We start from the raw sequence: 25,799 nt of genomic DNA on the forward strand, positions 1-25,799 counted from the left end.
ATTAAATACAAAAATCAAATTTCCTAAACATCCAATGTTCATAGCCATGTGCCCATCAAAAGTTTCTTCTAAGATGTATAGTTGCTGCCTCTAGAATGGTGAGGTTTTACACAGCAACTAAGTACGAACAAATATAAAATACAATTTGAGATACAAAGAATTATTAATGGCTCTAAAAGTGGCTGTTTAATTATTTTTGGCACAATATGAAAGAAGAACGTGTTTTTGATATAAATGGAAAACCATTTGTGCTGCAGGTAGACAATGGACATGGGCGCAAGTAGATGATCATGGATGTGGGCATTAGTAAGCAAGCTTTAAGCAGATTTGGCATGAGATGTTGGACTTCCACATCAACCATGAGTAGTTTGTTCATATTAATAATTAATTTAAACAAAATTCAAATTTAGAAGATTAATTTTAATCATTTGAAAAAAAAAATATAGGGTTCAAAATATAATTTTTTTTTAAAAAAGGTCTATCCTAAAATTTAACTTAAACATGGACCCAAAATAGTATATAAATCATTTTAATTTTTTAGCTTTTATTTTGAAATATAATTTTTGTTTATAATTATTAAAATTAATCAATTCATAATATCACAACATTTCAATCATATTATATAATATTTCAACCAAATTAAGATTTAGGAATCATTTTCAAAATAATTTTTAAAACCGAGAATTCAACTTGAGCACAAAGACCAAGATATTGTTATTAGAAAGATGCTGTCGTTTTCAATCAAAGCTCGTCGTTTTAACTAAAATTGTCGTTTTTAGTTGAATTGTTTTTATTCAACCTACAACCCAACCTAAGAATTGTTGAAAATAGAATCCGTTCATTTTAGGCTAGGTTAAGCAGCCTAAATAAACTTTTGTATAGCCCTGTACTGCACATTTATTTTGATATTATATTAGTATTGACATAATACTAATATCTTTTATGTAATATTTATATTTCTGAGAAATGGAAATTAGTTTGAGGTTTGAAATACTATTTATCAAATATCTTTTAGTACTTTTTTCACATACGCTTTTAGACTTGTGAGAAAAGATGTTATAAAATATATCATTCCTTGGCAAATTGTTGTCTGAAATGTTAGAAAGGATACTATACAGTATGAGCAATGACATATGCTTCTAGTATTTCTACTATTGACTAAATACGTACCATTCACAAAAGAAGAAGGGCAAATGGCACGGCAGCTCACTCTTGATATTTACAACATCTCCTGAGGCATCCATGTCAATTTCTTTCTAAGAATCATAAATCCGCACTGAAGAGCGGATTTCCTGACGACAAAGGGGACATTTTGGTGCAGCCGCGTGTTCAACTGATATGGCACAGCTTTGGCAACATACTAGATGCCCACACGGAACAAATGCTGATCGCCTTCTCCTAGTCAGGCAGATGACACACAACTGTCCATCTGGAACATCTGTTGTATCCTCCTCTTCTGAGATGTGAAATTCAATATCATCACTAGCAGGAGGGTTTGGTTGCTGCAGCCGCCTTCGTTGCCTCCACTCTTTCAATTTATTCCAGTTCCTGTAAGTGATGGTCAATATGTAGGATTACATATCGTAGCTCAAATATCATCAAAACCCTTGATATTTCATTCAAAATTTTTTAACATGCCAAGCTACGAACTAACTTAAAACTTCGCAGGTAGAAAAGGAAGGAGTTAATCACAAGGAACAGGTAAACCTCGTGTTAGTTTGGAAGTAATTGAAGAGAAATTAGAAGAGGGTGGGTTGCTCAGACATATAAGAAATAATGAAATCTACCAAGTTTAAAAAGAATAGCAAGAAGCAATACTTATCAAGTGGAAGGTATTACCTCACAGCAGCATAACCAAGAATTCCAACTGATAGAGAACCAAGGACAACACTGCTCAACAACAGAATTTTGGAACTGAAAGCAAGATCCACAACCATCTCATCCTTGGTCATTTCAGTCCTGGAAAAGAGACAACCACTTACTCCACTAAATACAAGATGCATCTCAAGTGGAAAAGAATCACAAATTGCGGTCAATTAGAAGTATCAAATTTCAATCCTTTTACAGCAAGGGGTAACAGTTTATCAGAAATGAAGAAAATAAGAAAGTTAGTGAATGCTAAAAAGGATCATCATCTAGCACAATCAATGTACAAACAATTGTCTTGAAGCAAATCCTCTTACAGAAAATAGGGAAGATCCTTGCACGAATTGATTTCAGGAGTTCCATCTTTAAAACTGCATACTCCAACAGCAGTGATATCTTTTCCCAATGGAAGAATTTTCTCTTCATCAAGTAGACCGACCTTCAATAAACATAATAATAACTATAATGAAAAATTCACAAGATATCAAGAAATTTAAAAGCAAAAACAAAGATAAAAAAATATAAGGGGAGGCCCTAAAGTATGTTAAACTTGAGAATCTGCAAGCAAAAATTATGTTTAGCAGCACACTCACAGGGAATTCATGACCAAAAAGTGCCTGTAGGAATGTGTAAGGAGATGCATTAACAGGCTGCAATTGATGATAAACTGTAGTGAGAGGTAAGGGATGCCTCGATTTATCCATATTCACAACAATGAAGTCTGAAGTTGGCCATTTTCCACCTTCAACAAGAATGAAAGGAACCTGCAGAGATAAAAACAAAAACAGATACTAGATCAACTAATATCAACTTCCTTTGTGTAACAAACTAGAAAAAGACTAGAAGTAAAACATATTGACAAACCGTTCGTAATAAGGTGGATTCTTGTTCTCTCCAGGACCTCGCAAATATGGACCGTAAATCTGAAGTCCATCCAAAAAATCCTTTCCATTCATTGTATATGCACTGTACGGCACAGACAAACATAAACTCACTAAATAGAGCATAGAAATTGAAAAATATTTAGCTTATTGAGCCATATGAATCATAATGAGAAACATCGAGAGTGGGGGGAATGATCATTTCCTCTGTAATCTCAAAAATAAACTTTTTAAGTCTTTTCTGGAATAAGTAATGTGCTAGAAAATAGTACATAACGACACTATAGGATAGCTTTGTCCTTCTAATTTTGTATATGAAATTGATATGCATTTCAAGACACTAAATCCTAGCATTAACCGTGACACTTTTTGCTGAATATTTTGCGAAACCTTGCTTTAAAACAGTGCAACAAAATGGGTAGGATCTTAAGAAAATACTCAAGTGTGAAAATGATTCTCATTAAGAAGAATAGATTACAACAAGATATATATACAAAGAGATATTAGTATACTGAGCTGTACATTTAACTAACTAATAACAAACTATTAACAACTAACTAATTACAGTTAATAGATTAGGTACAGAGTAACTAACTCCTAACATCCCCCCTCAAACTTAGAGTGGGGAGTAACTCAACTCTAAGTTTGTGTCTCAGAAGAAGAAACCTGGCAGCAGAAAGAACCTTAGTAAAAATATCTGCAGTTTGGTCGGTCGAAGGCACATGCTTCACAACTAGCTGCTTGTTTACAACCTTATCACGAACAAAATACAAATCAAGTTCAATATGCTTTGTGCGAGCATGTTGAACGGGATTGGCAGACACCAATACTGTGCTAAGGTTATCACACGACACTATAGGTGGTTTAGAGAGTGAAATATGCAGCTCAGAAAGAAGAGACTGTAATCAAGTAATTTCTGCTGTAAGATTTGCAAGACTTCTATACTCAGCTTCTGTACTAGATCTCGAAACACTATGTTGCTTTTCAGAGGACCAAGAGATCAAGTTAGAGCCAAGATAAACACAAAATCCTGAAGTAGAGCGTCTGCCGTCAGGGTCCGAAGCCCAATCAGCATCACAGAACCCAATAAGATCCAAAGGAGAACATTTTTGGAGATGCAAACCAAGGTTCAAAGTACCTTTAATGTATCTGAGTAACCTCTTAACCGGTTTCCAGTGAGACTCAAGAGGTTTGTGCATGAACTAGGAGACTGTTGACAGCAAACGTTATTTCTAGTCTAGTAATAGTGGCATATTGTAAGACACCTACAAGACTTTTGTATAACTTGAGATCTTGAACCAAATCACTACCATATGCTGATAACTTTTCACCACCAGTCATGGGTGTGGGCAGAGGATTAGCAAACTGTAGCTTGGCTCTACAAAGTAAAGACCACAATCAGTCTTAGTTGAATCTCAAGAAAGTAACTAGCTTCTCCAAGGTCCGTCAAAGCAAAAGAAGCATTAAGATTTGAGACCAGAATATTAATTTCAGTGATTGAGCTTCCAGGATCTAGAATATTGTAACGACCCAAATTTGCTAATAAGGCTTAGGGCCTTGATTAGCGTGTCTGGAGGGCAATAAGTAAATTATTATTATAATATGTGAATTTGTGTGAATATGTGATTAGTGATGCATGTTTAGGTGAATTAAATATGCATGTGGGCCCCGTCCGGTTATTAGGGGCATGATTGTAATTTTAGCTCGTTAAGGGTATAAATATGATAATTGTAATATACTTGTGATATATCTGTGTTGCACGACCCGAGACAGTTCTAAGGGGCGGTTAGCTAGAAAGTCACAACGGGGTCGAAAATCCAACTCGGGACAAGTAGAGGGGTATTTTGGGTAATAGACATTTTATGGGATTATTGGGTTATGAAAATAAATATTTGGAGATATATTTGAGGTTAGAATGCCTAGGAGAAAATATTTGAGAAATTTACCATTTTGCCCTCGGGGACGTTTTTGGTACCCGAGCCTTAAGGTAACCTTATAGACTTAAGTTAAATAAAACAAATATGGGAAACCCATAGAAAGCTCTAAACCGACCCTGTCCTCTTCTCTATCTCTCTTTTGTCTTCTCCTCTTTGGAAGCTAGGGGAAAACCTTGGAGAATTACTCAAAGACTAAGGAAAATTCAACTGGGATTTTGGGAGCTAGAGGGCTTGGAGCTTAGAGAATTGTTTTGGGGATTCATTTCTGTCCAAGGTAAGTTTCTTTAACATGTTGAGTTGTGTTGAATTGCAGTTGGTTTTCTGCTTAGATGTTAGAATATTGCATGTGTGTGGGTAAGGAATCATCTTTGGGTTTGATGAGGTTTTAAGCTTGAATACCTGTTGTGTTTTGTGGCTGAATCCATAGAATAACTTCCATGTTGAATGTTTGGATTGTTAGGCTAATTATGTGGATAATTGGCTTGGTTTTAGAAGAGAAAATATGGGATTTTTCTGGGTTCGAGGGGTTGGGCCGCGGCGCTGTTCTTGCTGAGCTGCGACCCCTTAGAACTTGGGGTGTCTGAAATTGAAGGCACGCTGCAGCGCCCTTCAAGAAGGGCCACGGCGCGTGTAGGGATCCTTTGGAGGCAGGGCCTCAGGTTGAGCTGGGGGCCGCGGCATGAGTCCCTAGTGCCGCGGCGCTTAGTGCATTTTTGGGTTCTAGAGAGGTTTTAGGCTCGGGAATTCAATAGTTAAGGCTCGATACGGATTTTATCACCCAGATTGATAGAATTCAACATTCCGGAGATTAGAATTATGACCCAAAGCTATTTACTGGATAAGAACTTGATGGGTGGATATTGTTAATGTGTTGTGACTAGGGTTTCGGCGATGCTCGGACTAGGGAACTGTGCTCGGGACATCGGTGCTTGGAAAGCTCAGGACGCAAGTAAGAAAACTACTGTTCCCATAGAGCTTGTGTTGCAGGGCTCGACCCTATATGACTGTGTTGCAGGGCGTGGCTCTTTGATAGAATTTTTATGTGTTTGAATATCTGTTTAGTTATATTATGTGTGTATATGAATGATGGAACGGCGATGGTCGGGAACGGCAAAGGCCGGAAACGGCGAAGGCCTAGATCAGCAAGGGGCCGGGAGCAGCGTTTAGCACGCGGGGTGCGAGTTGCCAGGGCGAGACCCCAAAGGATACCTGGGATATCCTCACTGTGTAGACCACGAACCCAGGGCCTGGTAAAGCGCCTGGGACGGCATGGCCGTACGTGAAAAACCTGATGATGGCTTGATTTTATGTTAAGTGTTTGATATGCATATATTATCTGCTTGTAAGGGTTTTCTTGCTGGGCTTCGGCTCACGGGTGCTCTATGGTGCAGGTAAAGGCAAGGGGAAAACCGATCAACCTTGAGTATGGTGAGCGTGACGAGTGGCGCGTACATGTCAGGTCTGCCTGGCTGCCACGGCCAGGGGTACTTTTGGGGGATGTTTGTACTAGGCTTAAGTTTTGTCGTTTAGTCGACTTCGGTCATATTTTTTAGTTGTAAATATTTCTAAACAATCTTTTGGAATCCCAAATGTTAAACGTTTTATTATTTTCAATGAAAGATTTATTCTCTAGTTTATGACTCTGATTATGGTTTAATTACACTTTTGTCCTAAAACCTCGATTAGCGAGTTAATTGCACATTTTAAAGCTCACTTAGTAATGGCTCTAAGGTAGTAGGGCATTACAAATATCATCTACATACACAAGAACAAAAGTAGTATAAGATGGAGTAATTCTAACAAAAAGTGATTGGTTAGACCGAGCCCCATGAAAACCAAAAGTCAGCAAAGCATCCTTGAATTTGTCAAACCATGCCCAAGGGGCATGTTTCAAACCGTAAATAGCTCTGTGAAGCTTGCAAACTTTGGCTGGATGTGTGGTATCCTCAAATTCGGGTGGTTGGCACATTAATACTTCTTGAAGAACACCATTCAAGAAAGCATTATTGGCATCTGGCTGCTTAATAAGCGAACCATGAGATGAAGAAATAGTTAGAATTACCCTTATGGTGGATGGTTTCATTACAGGACTAAAAGCCACTGTATAATCAAAATCAAATTGTTGACTGAAGCCCTTTGCAACCAAGCGATATTTGTGCTTTAAGACACTCCCATATGGGTTCTCCTTGACTTTAAAAACCCAGCGACAACCAATAGCTCTTCGTTCAAGTGGAAAGTCTACTAAAGTCCAAGTCTGATTTCTTTGAAGAGCCTCAAACTCTTCTGTCATTGCAAACCTCCAAGCAACATCTTGCAAAGCATTAGAAATAGACAATGGTTCTTTGGAAGCAATGTAAACTTTTGGATTGTATACACTACCTTGGACCTAGTAACCATATTGTGAGGGTTAGTTGAACCTTGTAATGATGATGTTGGTAGCTCAGTGGGGTGTGACACAACAGGATTGGAAAAAGTGAGTTGGGACTCTTGATGTTGGATATTAGTGGAATGGGACTCTTGATGTTGGATATTAGTAGAGGAATAGAGGCAGTGGGAATTGTCTCAGCAAGAGATGGAACATGTGTAGTCTGTGGAGAAGAGTGAGGTGGTAAGGTGGGAGAAGACACAGTGGCACGCAGAGTTTGCGGAGAGGTGGAAGATGGTGAATCAAATTGAGATGATTGCAGCGAATGAGAAACTGTATGAGGAGATTGACCACGAGTTCTAGGAAGTGGAACTTGAGAAGTGGAAGCTGGAAATATAGAAGACTGAAGAGGAATAAAAGTTGAGGTAGGAAGATTCTTAGATGAAGATGTAGAAGAAGATGAGACAAAATTGGATTTAGCAAAAGGGAAGACAAGTTCATTGAAAATAACATCACGCGAGATGTATAAATGACTTGTAGGAGCAAGGCACTTGTACCCTTTGTGCTTTAAACTGTATCCCAAAAAAGGCATTCAACAGATCTAAAATCAAGTTTATGGGTGTTATAGAGTCTAGTATTAGGAAAACAAGCACAGCCAATATTTTTTAATTAACTGTAATCAAGAAGTTTATGAAAAAGAACCTGATATGGAGTGGAGCTCGAAAGAACAATAGAGGGGAGTCTATTGATGAGAAAATCCAAGGTTTGAATAGCCTCATCCCAATATTTCAAGGGCATGGATGCCTTTGCGAGAAGAGTGAGGGAGGTCTCAACTAAGTATCGAAGCTTTCGCTCGGCAATACCATTTTGCTCATGAGTTGTGGGACAAGATAGCCTATGGTGATTACCATGGTCAAGAAGGTATTGAGTAAAGGCTTGAAATTCACCCCAGTTGGATTGTAGGCTTTGATTTTACAATTAAATTCATTTTCAACCTTATTTTTAATGTGGGTAAGGCATCTGATTTAGCTAGTAAAAGATAGGCCCAAGTATGCCTAGAATAAGCATCAATAAAATGAATGTAGTATTTGTACCCATTGGATGATACAACAGGAGTTAGACCCCAAAGGTCTGAATAGATAAGTTGCAAGGGCTGAGTATATTAAGGTATGAATAGAAAAGGAAGCTGATGAATTTTGCCTTGGCAACATGCAGTACAAAAATCAGCTGAAGTTTTATTAATGAAAGGAAGATTACAACTTGTCAAGACAGATTTAACAGCTTGAGCAAATGGATGACCCAATCTATTATGCCACAAATGAAAATTAGAAGCAGGAGAAAGTAACTGTAACTCATTTTTATCAGTATTATTACAAGAAGTATCAGAAAAATTGGTATGAAATGAAGTTGAAGAATTTGAAGGATTGATAGTTGAAGGAGTAGGAGATGAAAGACTGAGAGATGAGAGACTAGACACTAAAGACTTGAGAAAACGAACATTTGTGGAAGGAAAAGCATACTGGCCATTACTGAGAAGACCTTGCATCAAAACCTCCTTGGTAACCTGATGCTTAACAAGACAATGGTCAGGATAGAATTAAAAAAAAAAACATTATTATCTCTTGCAAATTGAGACTAATGAGGTTTTTAGTGATTTTACGAAAATGAAGATGTTGATTTAGAACAAAGAATTTTCAGGTGAAAGGGGATTGAAACATTGACTTACCAACATTGTTAACCATGAGGCCAGCACCATCACCCACATGTAGCTTATCAGGTACAGTGTACTCTTGTTTCTGCATCAAATTTCCTTTCATTTGTGCAGTGATTGGTTGCTCCAGAGTCAGGATACCAAGAGGCGTCATTGACCACATTAGCAGAGGCTATCATGGCAGACATAGTTGAAGGAGGCTTATTAAATTGTAGGTAACACTTGGATGCAACATGAATAGGCCTGAAGCATAATTGGCAAGTCAGTCTACCACCATTTTGAGGAGAGAAAACACCTCTGGAAGTGGAATGAGTATTGCCTGAAGTAAGTTGCCCCTGCCACCTGTAGCATAGGGATTCCAAGATCCTCTACATGATCCAGCACCAGTAGAGGAAAGAGTAGGATTAGCACAAGTAGAAGAAGAACTAGGAGTGGAAAAATGATTACCAAAACCTCCTCTCTTCTGAAATCCTGGAGACTGAGACATATTTGGCAACAACAGCAGAAGAATCTAATTCAAAATGATTTTTCTCGAATCTATTCTCTTGAGCCAACAGAAGAGACTCAATTTCAGCAACAATATAGGGTTGAGAACGAGAATTAACAAAGATTATGAAAACATCATAATCAGAAGGGAGACCATTAAAATAGCAGCGATGTGTTCTTTTGTGGTGAGAACATGACCAACCGATCCAAGTTTATCAACAAGAGTTTTGATACGGAGTAAAAAGTCATGAATAGTGTAATAAGAGGTGAAGAGAATTGTATTCTCTTATATTTCAATGAGAAATAAACATATATTTATATACAAACAAGGGAAGCTATTCTAGGAAACTAATTAGTTATAATTTATAGCTAATTTACAGTTAATATGAACAACTGATATATATAGCTAACACTCCCCTCAAGCTGGAGCATATATGTTAATCATACCCAGCTTGTTACAAAAATAATCAACCTACACCCCATTTAATGCTTTTGTAAAGATATCCCCTAGTTGTTCGCCGGTCTTCACATATCAGTAAGAACCCCTTTCATATTTGATTGCATAAGGCATTCATTTGACTTTCCACTAATGCACCAAGGTAAATAGCGGGCTTTCACCCCCGGCAACAACATTCTTTTTTTTTATTAGCCTTGCACGACTCCTGCGCTTGGAAAGGGCGTCTCGAAAATAAGGGGAAACTAGAACTGAGAGTCCCCCTAGTCCGTTACACTCTTTATAAGGGTTAGTTTCTAGTATTAGGCACTGGTGTTAATGTGAGCCCTCCAACTCTCAAACGATTGGTCTTACTAGAAACTGTTTTGCTTTCCTTTTTCTGCCCTAGCCACCATACCTCTATTAGACTTAAGGACCAATATCGGCAACAGAGCCCATCCCCATTCATTCCCTTCTTCTAATTAGAAAGCCTCCTCAGTAGTCTTGCTGAATTTTCTCATGAACAAAATAACAATCAATTTCGATGTACTTAGTCCGCTCATGGAACACAGGATTAGATGCAATATGAAGAGCAGCTTGGTTATCACACCATAATTTTGCTGGTACTGAAGTCTTAAGTCCTACTTCAGTCAATAGCTGATAGATCCACATTACCTCACACACAGACTGTGCCATAGCCCTATATTCTGATTCTGCGCTTGATCGTGACACAACATTTTGCTTCTTACTCTTCCAAGAGACCAAATTCCCTCCAACAAAAATACAATAACCTGAAGTGGATCTTCTATCCACTTTAGAACCTGTCCAATCTGCATCTGAAAAACACTCAATATGAGTGTGCCCATGATCTGCGTACACGATACTTCGTCCTGGTGCTCCTTTCAAGTAACACAAAATTTTCTCTAACAATGCCCAATGATGAATTGTTGGAGATGACTTGAACTAACTGACAACACTAGCTAAGAATGCAACGTTTGGACGAGTCACGGTAAGATAATTCAACTTTCCCACCAACCTGCGATATCTTTCAGGATCTTCAAATAGTTCCCCATCTTTTGTAAGGTGCACATTAGGACTCATTGGAGTACTACAAGGCTTTGCTCCCAATTTTCTTGTCTCAGTTAACAAATCAAAGACATATTTTCTTTGAGATAGAAAAATACCTTGTTTACTCTGAGTTACCTCAACTCCCAAGAAATACTTGAGCACCCCCAAATCCTTCGTGTGAAACTAAGTATGGATAAAGGACTTAAGAGATGAGATTCCTCTAGTCTCATTTCCAGTAATAACAATATCATCCACATACACAACTAATAAAATGATACCGACAATTGATCGTTTATAAAACACAGAATGATCAGACTTATTTTTCAACCTACGGAATTTCTCAACAGCCTGACTAAATTTACCAAACCAAGCACGAGGACTTTGCTTCAAACCATATAAAGTTTTTCGAAGACAACAGACTCGCCCTGACTCCCCCTGAGCAACAAAACCAAGAGGTTGCTCCATATACACCTCCTCCTGAAGATCTCCATGAAGAAAAGCATTCTTGATATCTAGCTGATGTAAGGGCCAATGATGAGTAGCTACCATTGAAATAAACAATCAAACAGATGTCAACTTAGCAATAGGAGAAAAAGTATCACAATAGTCCACTCCATAGGTTTGAGCATAACCCTTAACAACAAGACGGGCCTTTAATCGAGCAATTGATCCATCTGGATTGACCTTAACAGTGAATACCTGCACCCTATAGCCTGTATTCCTGAAGGTAAATCGACCAAGTCCCAAGTACCATTGTCATCTAAAGCATTCATCTCTTCTATCATTGCATCATGCCAACCAGGATGCGATATGGCTTCACGAACAGTATTAGGAATCGAAATAGAATCAAGGGAAGCAATAAAAGAACAAGAAGAAGATGACAAGTGATTATAAGAAACAAAAGAAGAAATAGGATAAGTGCACTGACGTTTACCTTTGCGTAGCGCAATGGGAAGATCATTGCTTGGGACCGAATCTGATAACGAAGAAGCAGGTGCAGGAAATGAAACAAGAGGCAGACGCCTGGTGTACACTTTAATGGGAGGCGGAGGCATGTCAGGAGTTGTGGCTGAGACAGGGTAAGTAATAGGAGACTCATCGTGAGTAGTGTCTGAGATAGGTTCAGAAATAGGAGATTCCTCATGAAGTGGGTCATGGACAGAAGAAGTGATAGAATATCCCAACAAATCATCATCATCCTCCCCCTAACGAGTAGGAATAGAAGAAGATAAAAAATAGGGTGTGTTTTCCATGAAGGTAACATCAATGGAGACAAGATACTTGTTGAGATTTGGACAATAACACCTATACCATTTCTGAAGACGAGAATAGCCAAGGAATACACACTTCAATGACTTGGGATCTAATTTGGTGACATTTGGACGAACATCTCGAACAAAACAAGTACTACCAAATATCCTAGGATTAACAGGAAATAATGACTTGCCGGGAAAAAGAATTTTATACGGGATCTCACCATTAAGAACAGAAGATGGTATGCGATTGATAAGAATACATGCTGTAGAAACGACATCGGCCCAAAAATGTTTAGGAACAAGCATTTGAAATAAGAGGGCTTGTGCAGTTTCAAGAATATGTCTGTTTTTACGTTCTGCTGCACCATTTTGGGATGCAGTATCAACGCAAGAGGTTTCATGAAGCATGTCATTAGAGACCATATAAGAATGAAATAAAGCAAATGTATTTTCTTTGGCATTGTCACTTCGCAAAGTACGAATAGAAACATTAAATCGATTCTTGATCTCAACACAAAATGCACAAAATATAAAAAACAACTCAGAACGATTTTTCATTAAATATAATCAAGTTACATGAGAATAATCATCAACAAAAGTAACAAAATACTTGAATCCAAGTTTAGACAATAGGAGGAGGACCCCAAATATCATAATGAACTAATTCAAAAGGAACACTAGCACGTTTATTGACTCGTGGACTCGAACTAAGACGATGGTGTTTGACAAATTGACACGACTCATAATCTAATGAAAACACCTTACTATATTGTGAACAAAGTTTCTTGAGCAAAGGAAGAGACGGATGACCCAATCGACAATGAGCCTCAAAAGTGAAAGTGACACCTGAACAAGCAAAAGAAGTTGGTGGCGGTATATCAAGAACATAGAGGCCTCCAGATTCATGTCCTTTACCAATAATCTTCTTCGTCATAAGATCCTGAAATAAACAATGATCGGGAAAGAATGAGATGCAACAATTAAGATTACGAGTGAGTTGACTAATAGTGAGCAAATTGAATGATAAACTAGGTAAATGTAAAACAGATGACAAAGTAAGTAGGGGTGTAGGAGTAATAGTGCCAAACCCACGAACACAAGATGGTGACCCATCAGCTAAGGTAACAGTAGAAGTTGAAATGTGAGAATGAAAAGTGGAAAAGAGATGGGAATTACCTGTCATGTGATCTGTGGTACCAGAATCAATGACCCATTTGGAGTGAAGAGAGAAGACACGTATTAGATTTACCTGAATCGGCAATAGCAGTGACAGAAGTAGATGACGACTTGAGTGATTCCTGATATCGTGAGAACTTGGCAAATTCATCAGCAGAAATAAGGACGGATTTATCAGTGGCATCAGTAGTATTTGCAACATTAACAAAGTGTTGTTGCTGATTTTTAAACTGTAGCTTTCTACACTCAAACTTGTAGCTTTCTACACTCAAACTTGGTGTGACCTAGCTTTTTATAGTAGTTCCATATAATGCCTCCAGAATCCGGTGTTCGAGTTTCAACTCCTTGTGAACAACCTCCTTATGGCCAGTTAGAATAGAAGATTTCCTAGGCACAGAATTATTACGACTTACCAAAGTACTAATAAGAGGAATAGAATGAGTAATTTCCGTGCGAAGAATACGACTAAAGACATCTTGTAACGAGGAAACATCAGAACCAGAAAGAACTTGTGCTTTCACAGAATCAAATTCAGGTGAGAGCCCAGCTAGAAAGCTCACAATAGCCATCCGCTCTCGCTAGCGTTGTTGAACCTTCACATCTGGGCTAAATGGCAGCAACATATTAAGCTCCTCATACATCTTCTTAAAGGACATAAAGTAGTTCATAAGGGACTGATCTTGTTTCTCCACACGGTAGAATGCTTTGCACACCTCATACATACGGGAGAGATTGCCTTTTCCAGAATACAAAATTTCCAAATAATCCATTAGTTCTTTAACAAGCACACAATGATTGATCAAACCAATTACCTCACTGTCAATAGAATTCTGGATTTGAAGGAATAAGCGAGCATCCTCCCTGAGCCACATCTGTCTTGAATCATCTTTTTCTTTAGGAGGATCATCAGTCAAGTGGTCACCTTTGTCAATACCTCGTAGATAAAGCCGAACAGTCTTACACCACTCCAAATAATTCGAACCAATCAGTTTATGGTCCGTGATTTTAGACATCATAGGAACCACATCCGATGAAACCACGGATTTCGTCTCTGATTTATTCTCAGCCATAACTCCTTAAAGAAACACAACAGCAAACACGAAAAACCAATGTAGAATCACAACAAAGATCCTAGAACAAACCTTGACAGTTGCAACTACGGAAACCAGGTGTGCAAAAACGAAGCACTGATCAACCAGAAACACAGTGGAGACCAAACGGAACAAAAAGGGCCGTCGGAGACGATGCCATGCGCCGGCGCGTGGGAGGTGGTACTGCGACTTGCGGCGACGCGTGGGGCCCATGCGCAGGGGAATTGGCGGCCGGACTTATGGGGAATGGAGATCGGCGGCTGGGGAATCCTTTGGTGTGGGTAGTGAGAATAGTAGACCAACAGAACTAGGGTTTCCGAAATAAACCCAAAAATAGACTAAACTCTAATTTGTGTTTATGGAAAACCCCAAAAGAAAAAAATTCGAATTTTACAGAATAATGCTCTGATACCATGTAATAAGAGGTGAAGAGAATTGTATTCACTTATATTTCAATGAGAAATAAACATATATTTATATACAAACTAGGGAAGTTATTCTAGGAAACTATGAGAGAATAGGAAACTAATTAGTCCTAATTTATAGCTAATTTACAGTTAATATGAACAACTAATATATATAGCTAACAAATAGAAAGTGATCCTTTCTTGAAATTTTTAAGCTGAGTTTGGAATTGACCTACCTTGGCATTGGTCTGAGTAACATAATATTCTTCAAGAATTTTCCAAACTCGAGAGGACGTGTTGCAACCAACAGCTCTAGTGAGAATAGGTTCAGACATCGAAGAGAGAAGCCAAGTGTAGAGCAATTAGTCATGCTGCTCCCAATCCGTATACAGAGGATTGACGATGGATGAAGCACGATTGGCATTGGAAAGGAACTTCAGCGAAAGAACGAAATCAGAATCAATGAATTTCTGAAGCTTGTGACCTCTAATAGCACTAGGCACTTGTGGACGCCATAGAAGAAAATTATTATGATTGAGCTTGATGGACAGATTATGAGTGACGATGATCAGAGTGAACGATGAAGCAGAAGCGCCCATTGGATATGTAGCGGTAGTCGCAGGAACACCACCGGTTGTATTAGTGGCTCCAGTCGGATCAACAGAAGTCGCCATAGGAAAAATTGATGAAGAACGAAATCAAGAAAAGAAAGAGGGAAACGAGAGAAAATTTGGGGAAAAACGTGAGAGAATCAGATAGGCACTGATACCATCTTATGAAAATACTAAAGTGTGAAAATGATTATCATTAAGAAGAATAGATTACAACAAGATATATTTACAAAGAAGTATTAGTTTACCGAGCTGTAAATTTAACTAACTAATAACAAACTATTAACAACTAACTAATTACAGTTAAGGGATTAGGTACAGAGTAAATAACTCCTAACATAGGTGGCTTAATGTAAAAAAGGAAAATTCATTTTGCTAATTTCACCTTGTCATTTTGACAAACATATTACGCGCAACCCATGTTCAAATACACGATTGAAGCTGCCAGTGCTAAAAGAATGTATTCCTCTCTATGATATTATCATTTAGGAAAACTCCTTTTCATTCTTGCAACGTTCCAATTCCAGAAACGATTCTACTACTTCTCTATTCAACAAGATCAGTACATGTGCCTAGTTCACTTGTCGATAAACATCAAAATATTCAAATTCAACCTGCTACTCCTACTCTTATCCTCTTCTTATTTCCTTCAGGGGCAAAAAAAAATAAAAATCCTAATTTATAAGCTAGCTCCATTCTCAGCACAGAAATTAAAAATAAGTTTATCTTAGTTCAACTGAAATGTAATTCAAGAAAAAATCAGCCACTTACAGTTTGAGTTCTCTGAATGATAACGGCTTTATCTCCAGATTCTTGAGAAACCAAGGCGCTTGGCCTCAGGCTCTTCCAGCTGCCGTCTATGACCGATTTTGCCTCTACAGCGCCGCGGACGATCAAGATTTTGCCATCAGATGACTGCGATTCGTTCGAAATATCGGAATTGTCGATGGCAATGACTGAGCGAAGATCGGATACTCTGACTGAAGGGGCTTTGCGGAGCTTGTTGAGGGCAGAGGAGGTAGTTCTGCACTTGAGGATAGAACGGACGGCGGCGTAGGCTAAGGCTAGGCCCAAGACGGCACCGTCACCGGAGAAGGCGAGGTGGGAGAGTAAGGACAATAGGGCTTGCTCTTGCGACGACATTTTGGTGGTCGTCGTTCTCTCTTAACATTAATAAAATTACCTGACAAATGAATTCCAAAAACAACGAGGCAGTAGTTTCTTGCGGAAGTGGGAGACAGAGAGAGAAGCAGACACTCGAAGATGAAAGAAACGAAATTCCTTTGTGTGGCCTAAAGCTTGGACATAGTTTCTGTAGGTAACGGGCTAATCGATTAAATTAAAAAGAAATTATGATGATTTTTTTTTTATGAATTAAATAAAGAGATTTTTACCCAAAGTGCTAAAATTGCTCATTTCTTTCATTTTTACCGTAAGCTTCTTTTTACTTTTATCTTTTGTACTATTTTATAATTTTTAATTTACAAAAATACTATTTCACACACCTTACTCACATGTAATTTACTTTTTTTCTCTTTCTTTTTCTTCCTTTATCTTTGTTTCTCTCTTTTTCTTCCTCATACATCACGAGTTCTCTCTTCTTCTTTCTCCATCACCTCTTTGCCCAAGCTCGACTTGCTCGTCCTCATCAGTTTGGTTACCACAGCGCTCCACTCCGACAGCTTCTAGCCACTTTTCTCTGTCGCTGACATGACCCACTATGTTATTATTTTTCATTTTGTTGGTTTTTAGTTGATTTAATTATTTTACACCCTTTAGTTGTTGTGTATTTTATTATCTTGCTGCTTTTTATATTTATGTTACCCTTTTTGTTTATTTTATTCTATTTTTGTATATATAAGTGCATTTTTTTTCATAATGCATGCAATGTGTTTGATGAAATGATTGAATGATTGAGATAAGGTTGTTTGGTGCTAGTTTTTATAATTCTTTTGGTGTGTTTATTTTTTTTCATTTTATTAAGTGTTATTTTAGGGTTTTTCGGTGTTTAGGTTGTGTTGGGCTTTTTTAGGGTTTACCAAAGCAAGAAAATAAACAAGTATCTATTGAATTTTGTTTATGTTTAAAGTTTTATTCTATTTTGTTGGTTTCTCTTTTTTTGATTAGTTATAAGTACTTTATTGATTAAGCAATTGGAAATATGGACATTGATAGTGAAGCTCCAGTCAAACCCAATGGTAAATGAGGCTTTGGAGTGGTCAAATTGATCGTGCATATCAAAGTAACCAATGTTGCAACAACAAGAGCTACTATTTTTATGCTTTTGACATATGTTCATTCATTTCAAATTACAAACATCTTTATTTTTTATATTTAGTTTAATTCGTTGTTATATCACAATCCTGGATTATTGTCAAGTTTTTATTTTTATTTTTTTACCAATGTTGGACATCACATTTCATCTAAAAGTAAGGATTCCCTTGAGATTTTGTTTTGACAAAATGTTGTTTGTAATTTATGATAACAACAGTTAAAATTTTAATGTTTTCGTGTCAATTTTAGTTTTGCCAACATTACATCAACACCAAAGCAGCACAACATAAACTGGTAAAAGGAAAAAATTATTACTATCAACTTTACAACAAAACAATAGCAACACAACTTTGTTGCACTGTTAATTCTCTATAGTGGAAAAAGGGAATGGTTGATTGTTGTTTTTGTATCTATTATACTCACATAAGGGATACCTTGTGTAGCGTCCAAAATATGCTAATAAGGTGTAACGCCCTGGATAGCCAAGACCGCTACACTGTGTGTTTGTAAAGTGCTAGACTTGCTAATCAAGTCATTTAATCAAAAGCGTGTTATTGAAGCTATAATGGCACTAGGGTTAAAATGTTTTGGTCTCAAAAGCCACATTTTCATTAAGAAACATTTCCTGTTACACGGGATCCCAAAAATATTAAGTTTTAAGATCGTTTACAAAAGACATAAGGTTTAAATACAATCTCAAGCCATATTAAGGCAAAACAGACCGTTAGGCAATCCCTGTCCCGATCCACTCCTCGACCATGGCGATGGAACAGCTGGCTATGTACATTCAACCCCGCAGCTCTCCATATCAGGATTGGTCCAACTTGCCCTTGCCTTTACCTGCACCACGAAGCACCCGTGAGCCAAGGCCCAGCAAGAAAACACAACAACAGAGCATAAGCAATCAACTGACAAATCAATATCACATATCGCATCACATGTTCTCAACCATATAATCATTCAGTATAATCAAGTATTCAACATACTAAACATATCAACCCATATCATATATCAGATCACAAATGATAACTAGGGCTAGCGCTCTCAGGCTGCTCCCTCCGTTATCCCACTGACTCCGGCCCGCTTAAACCGAGCTCAGTGAATATTAAGCTGTCCACGGCTACCAGTGGCCAAGCCACACCCTGTGCGCAAATATTATATACGACACTCTTAGGCTGCTTTCACATGTCCCATGACATAATACCATCCTTGACACGATACAGATATCGGGAGCACTTAGTCCCATCACAAACATATAACCGGGTGCAGTTTTCTTACCTTTCAATTTGCTAGCTCTGATCACTCGACTCCTTGAGCACGATCCCTCTCGAGCCCTAGCGCTCACCTAAACACAACCATAGGCCAAAGTCATCATCAAACCTCAAGTCCAAAACCTAGCCTCGGGGCCAATCCCGAGCCCCCGGGAAGTCCTAGTTCCACCAAACAAGGTGGTGGAATCAAACCCCAAACCTTTGGTGAAAAACCCTTGCAAACAACCCTAAAATCCCCTTCAGAAGACAGGGTAGCGCTACAACGCTCATGGGAGGGCGCTACAGCGCTACAAACAGAAGCAAAATCCCCTCAACATGCATGGCCTAGCGCCACAGCGCCCAAAGGCTAGCGCTGTGGCGCTAGTCACAGACAGACAAACACTAGTTTTCCCTTCCTGCGATTTCCTCGAACCAAACTCAACCAAAACCTCTCCAAACCTTTGCTAACCTCAAAAACAACCTTATAAACATACTCCAATCATCCCAAGCACCCCAAAAACCCAAAACCCAATCACATGCATCTCTAATCCCAATATTCACCATAGCTGTCCCTAAGCTCAGAAACTCAGCAAAACCAGTCAAAACATCAGAGTTAGAGGCTTGGAATTCATACCTTTAATGGAGTTTCGATTTCAAGACAACCTCTACACCTCCTTAGCTTGCTCTCCCTCAACTCTTGGCCTGAATTCCCATCAAACTCAGCTTAGGCACCATAGTTCAAAAACCAAAACCAGAAACTGAAGAAACTATAGAACTTTACCTCAAGTGTTAGAGTGTTCCTGCTAAACCTCTGCCAATTCCTCAAGCCTAGCTTAGGATTCTTGATTCTCAGCCTAACCCAGCTCTCCTTCCCGATCTTTGCTCCAAAATTCTTAGGAAACTGATGGAAAATGCATAAACCGACCTTAGGAACTCTCTGTTTTCTCCCTTTCCTTTTTCTTTCTTTCCTTCTTTTCTTTCCAGACTTCTTCTACTTTCTACAATCCCCACTAACATAAAGCCTTATCATATCTATCCCTTGCAAGCCAAATGACCTTAATGCCCTCCCTATTAAGTCTAAATCCTTTAATCCACTTAAGGGCATTTTAGTCATTTTACCCAATTCCCGCTAACTCCTCGAGTGTCTCTAATATTTCCCGCTTAATTCCCGATACCTAACTAATCTCAAACTATATTCCTCGATGTTAGAAAATAGACTCCAATATACTTACTAAATTCCCATTTATACCCCTAGGCTCACCCCGAGCCGGGTATAAATTCTCGCCATGACTTTTTCGCTACTTTGCTCACTAGGATCGTCTCGAGTCACAGATCATAGATGTATCCACATAATAATATGGTCTCGACAGTTATCACATATATCAAAGCAGTTATGCCCATAATGGCCAAAATTACGATTATGCCCTTCTAACCTAATCAGGGCCTACATGCATACTAATACACATAGTCATGCATCTCAAATATTCAAGTAGTCATATAACACACTTTAAATCATAATCATGCATCTTACTCATCAAAATCACACATAATTCCCATTATGCCCTCCAGGCACACTAATCAAGGCCCTTAAGCCTTATTAGCAAATTTGGGTCGTCACATAAGGCTTAGAGCCTTGATTAGCGTGTCTGGAGGGCAATAAGTGATTTATTATATTAATGTGTGAATTTTATGAGTATGTGATCAAAAGTGCATGTTTAGGTGAATCAAATATGCATGTGGGCCCCATTTGGTTATTAGGGGCATGTTTGTAATTTTTAGCCTGTTGAGGGCATAAATGTAATATTTGTGATTATTGTGATCTTTACCACGTGTGAGTGGTGATATACTTGTGATGCACGATCCGAGACAGTCTTAGGGAGCGGTTTAGCTAGAAAGTCACAACATGGTCAAATACCCAGCTCAAGAGGAGCCTAGGGGTATTTTGGGAACGTAAAATGTGTTCGGGATTTATGGAGTAGCGGGTAGTAGTTTGGTAATGATTTGGACATGTCAGGATTAATGAGGATTTATAAGAATACTCGGGGACTTAACGGGGTAAGAAAAATGACTATATTGCCCTTGGGTTACCTAAGGGGTTAGGATAAGTTTAAGGGGAAATTGGGTCTTTTGGTAAGGATATACATGGTTTAGATAAGCTAGGGGTCTAAGGAAGTCACTGGAATTAAGAGATTGGAAAGAAAAAAGAAACAGAAACTCTATCTCTCTCTCTCTCTCTCTCTCTCTCTCTCTCTCTCTTGATCACATCTCACTCTCTTGAGGCTTAAGAGGTTTTGGGGATTTTTGAGGAGAAAGTTTGGAATTTAAGGCTGAGAGTTGGGGAATCAAAGATAGGATCAGGATTATTGTCAGCTGAGGGTCAAAACCATCCTTGAGGTAAGGCTCTCTGCTCTGGTTTTAATGAATTCCTGCCATGTGTTTAAGTGTTTTCTTCTAGGTTCAAACTTGAGTTCTGATTTTGAGTTTTGGTGAGGTTATGGAATAGTTTTTGGGGTTCTAGTGCTGCTTATAGTGTATTAGGATGATAATGGGACTCAATTCTGTTTGTTGGGGTGTGTTTAGAATGATTTTCAGGGAAGTTAACTCGTAAAATTTGCATGGGATTTCTGGGTTTTAGGCTCGCACAGCGGCCTTGTTCATCAGCGCCACGACCCGCTTGAGTTTATAGGCCAGTGGGGCTTCAAAGAATTTCCCATGCACCATGGCACAAGGTTTGGGCACCGCGATGCAAGGTTTGGGCGTTGCGGCCCGAGTTGCCCAGCAACGAGGCATTTTTCCTTTGTTTTGGGGCGCGCCGCAGCCCTTAAGGGGGGCTGGGCCACGACCCAAACGTGGAATTTTGGCAAATTGAGGGTTTTTAGCTCGGGAATGTGAACGTTAAGGCTCGAGAAGGTTTCCACTACCAAGTTTGGTAGAAGCCAGGGTCCCGGAGGCTAGAGTTATGCCTTGAAACTATTTAATGAGTTAGAACTTGATAGTTGATTTTATTCATGCTTTGTGACTAGGATTTTCTTCAAGGCTCGGATTAGAGGATTGTGCTCATGATCGTGGTGCTCGGATAGCTTGGGACATAGGTAAGAAAACTGTTGTACCCATAGAGCAGGGTGTGGCCCTACAGTTTGTATTGCAGGGCACGACCCTATGTGATTGTGTTGTAGGGCGTAGCCCTATTGATTAAGTTTGTATTTGTTTAAGTATTTGTTAAATTTATGCTATGTGTTGCATATTTTTGAATGAAAAGCAAGGGTCGGGAACGGCGCAGGCCGAGAACGGCAAGGCCAAGTACGGCAAGGGGCCGGGAGCGGCGTTACGCGGAGTGCAAGTCGCTAGGGTGAGACCCTTCTTGGATGCCTGGGACATCCTCACGGTGTAGACCGTGAACCCAGGGCCTGGTAAGCGCCTGGGACAGCATGGCCGCTATGTGTTTAGCTTTTGGCTGCTTTGTTATATACTGATTGATAGCTATGCATATGTGTAATTATTTGTGTTGAGTTTTCTTGTTGGGCTTTGGCTCACGGGTGCTCTATGGTGCAGGTAAGGGCAAGGGAAAGGTCGACCAACCATGAGTATGGAGAGCATGAAGCGGCGTGTACATGTTCGGTCTGCCTGGCTGCCACGACCAGAGGTATTTTTGGGAGATGCTATGTATTAATCCGAATTTTGTTGTTAAGTCAACTTTAATCATATTTTTGAGTTGTAAATATTTCTAAACAGTATTTTGGGATCCCAAATGTATAACTTTAGAATTTCAATGAATGACTACATTTTCAAATTCTATGACTTTTATTACAGTTTAGCTACACTTTTAACCTAAAATCTCGATTAGCGAGTTAATTGCACGTTTAAAACTTACTTAGTAACGATTCTAAAGAAGTAGGGCGTTACACCTTGAAATCAAATTATTTTATTTTCAACTGCAAGTAAATAATAAGATTGTCATCATCAATTATTTTTAGGGGTGGGTAGCCTTATTTTGACTTGATATTGTAGTTGAAGTTTTGTTGTTTTCGTGTTGTTTTGTAGTTGTTGATGCAACGTTTGTAGAAGGTCTTTGTATTTGCAATGTTTTGGGATCAATTTGCCACTATATTCAAATTCAACATAATTACTTTTATCATCCAATTTTTCCATTGCTTTGTATCAAAATTGGTATCGATTTCATTATCTAAAATGTGCATAAATTAAAGTTTGTTAGAATATCAACATTGTCATTTTCACGTTTATATAAGGTTAAGTGACAACAAGTGAGCAACTCAACAACAACTGAGGTTAAATTAAAATTTTAAAATACATTCCTTGTTCTTAATATACAACCCAAAATTTTTAATTCAGTGTTTTTCCTTCTAAATCTGCAAAATTAACGAGAAAGCAACTACACTATCAACTTTGATGAATAAATTAAACTAACAACACACTAAACATCCTCAGAATTATTTTTTTAATGATTTTGTTTCGAAATTCTTGGGCAACTCTAGATCAACGATTTTTCTGTTCACTTAAATAACTTTTCTGTTGATCTTCTCTAGATGGCGTTAATGGAGGTCTTTCATTGATCTTCTCTCGCTGTTATTCATGGAGATCTCCCCTCGTTGCTATTCATGGAGATCTCCCCTCGCTGGTCACTGTCATGGCTGATTACTAAAGGAAAACTTCTCACCGGCGTTCATGGAGATCGACAAAGCTTCTGACATGCAGGGAATGGGTCTGTAGCATTGACCGTATTTTTGTAAAAAAATGGATATTTTCGTATAAATATTTTAAATTACCATGCGATAGTATTTTTTTTGTAGTATTTGGGTATACTAGAAAAAACCTCTTAAATAAATTTATGTTTATCTTTTTAATTTTTCTAAATTTATCCATACAACTTGTCTCATTAGTGTCCACTTTAACACACACATTCTTACTTGATCTCTAGGGTATGTTTGGTTGTGGGTAATTAAATAGAACGGAATAGAAACCATTTTCATTCTACTCCTTTATTTGGTTGCTTTATAAAGCATTAAAATGTCATTATAATGAAATAGATTATCTACCTTTTTGATGGAATAGCTATTTATTCTATCCAAATGTGAGAGGAAATACCATTCCAATGGACAAATAAAAAAAATTATTAATTGTTTTTTACTCAGATTAAATTTCCTTCATATTCTTCTATTTTCATTACGCCCAACCAATCATACCCTAATAAGTTCCCCAATGTCCTTACTCATTTTATGAAGCCACAAGTTGTATGCCCGTATCCAAAATTGTGTTGAGCAATAGGTATCCAATGAATTGTTATGACTTTGTGCACTAACAAAGAATGAATGAAAGATCATTGTCTTTCTCAATAACCCACATCCAATCACCTCTCATCCTTAAAAACGAACAAAAATAAATTTGATCCACCTCTTCAATCTCTAAACCTTTCGAACTACCCAAAACGACGCCATCATCTCTTTGAAGGCTTTCTGATTGAAAGGTCTAGATGTTAAAAGTTTCACCAAAAGACCATAAAGATTTTTTCAATTTTCTCTTGGCTACAATCAATTTCGAAAGCCCAAGCACTTCTTCCTCTTCTGTAATAAATAGTTGATACCATTATCATGTAAAACTCTTCATTATAAACCTCACACACTGTTCGACTCACAAGACTGTTAGAGAAAACGAGAGAAAAGAGCGAAATAATAATGAGAAAATGTGTGTGGGTGTGTTTTTTTTGGTTTTTGATGATCAATTTTTTATTTTATTTTATAAATGTAGATATATTTAGATTTAACTCAAATTTTTAAATGATGAACTCATGCAAAATGTTACTATTTTAGTATTCTCATTGTTTGCTTCAATACTAATTAGTTCTAAAATATTAACATTTATTTTATGAATTAGTATAATAATATACTTTGAACACAATTTTAATCAATTTTTTTCTTCAATAATACCTAAATATTTATATTTTAATTACATAATATATCTAATATATTGAAAAAATTTAATATTAATTTTCTTAAAATTACTATTCAAGTTTTCACAAAAAAATATATAAACAATTTTATTTAATTAAAAATTTTAAATAAAAAATTAATAATTTTGTCCTGTGCTTTTAGTGTCTAATTATTATTATAATTAACTAAAAACCTAAAATGAAATAAAAGTATATATTTTTTTAAATTAAAGGTTTTTAATTGATTAAAAATATTAAAATTAGGGGTTTAATATTTATATAATAATACTATATAATTAAAATAGAGATATTTTGATGATATTAAAAATAAATTTAATTAAAATTGTGTTCAATGTATATATTTCATATTATTTGTAAAGTGGAAGATGTTATTTTTGGATTAATTAAGGCTCCAATTTGGTATTAAAGTAAACAAAGGAATACTAAAATAATATTAGGAAAAATACCGTTTTGACCCCTGTGTTTTTTCTGAATACGCGATTGGCTCCTATGTTTTGTTAAATGGTAATTCAGATCATGTGTTTTACAAAATTGATCAATATAGTACCTTATACCTAATTTTGGTCAAAATATTTTTAATTATAAGATCAATTCTTTGATCGTTAGTGATGCAATGTGTTTAGAGAATGAGGGAAAGTGGTCAAGGAATTGAGAATGAAAGATTATATTTGATTTTTTTTACCAAAATTAGGTATAATGTACTATTTTGATCCATTTTGTAAACACACAAGGTCTGATTCGTCATTTAACAAAACACAGGAACCAATTGCGTATTCGAGAAAAACACAATGGACGATCTGGTATTTTCCCATAGTATAGTCATAATATTATAATATATAAATTGAATTGTTTTCATTGGTCTTGTTTTCACATTGCTATGTATCCAAATAAAAAAAATATCGAAAGATATTCAAATTGCTTTCATTGGTCTTGCTTTCACAGAAGGATATTTTCTATACTTAAAGCTTAAACATGATTTTATATGTATAATTTTTCTTTTTGATGGAAAAACTCTATGTATA

At 37.4% G+C, this 25,799-nt stretch overlaps 1 protein-coding gene across 1 annotated transcript; it reads right to left on the bottom strand.

Annotated features, from left to right (window-relative positions):
* Nucleotides 1–1,041: 1,041 nt before the first annotated feature.
* LOC133822912 (E3 ubiquitin-protein ligase SPL2) lies at nt 1,042–16,600 on the bottom strand. Its single transcript, XM_062255383.1, has 6 exons — nt 16,060–16,600; nt 2,731–2,832; nt 2,460–2,630; nt 2,184–2,305; nt 1,840–1,959; nt 1,042–1,548 (listed from the first exon to the last, which is right to left on the bottom strand). Exons 1-6 carry the CDS (start codon nt 16,429–16,431, stop codon nt 1,257–1,259), a joined length of 1,179 nt encoding a protein of 392 aa, XP_062111367.1. The 5' UTR covers nt 16,432–16,600; the 3' UTR covers nt 1,042–1,256.
* Between the last annotated feature and the right edge of the window lie 9,199 nt (nt 16,601–25,799).

This window comes from Humulus lupulus, chromosome 3, assembly GCF_963169125.1.
Source record: "Humulus lupulus chromosome 3, drHumLupu1.1, whole genome shotgun sequence".
In the NCBI taxonomy this organism is placed as follows: domain Eukaryota; kingdom Viridiplantae; phylum Streptophyta; class Magnoliopsida; order Rosales; family Cannabaceae; genus Humulus; species Humulus lupulus.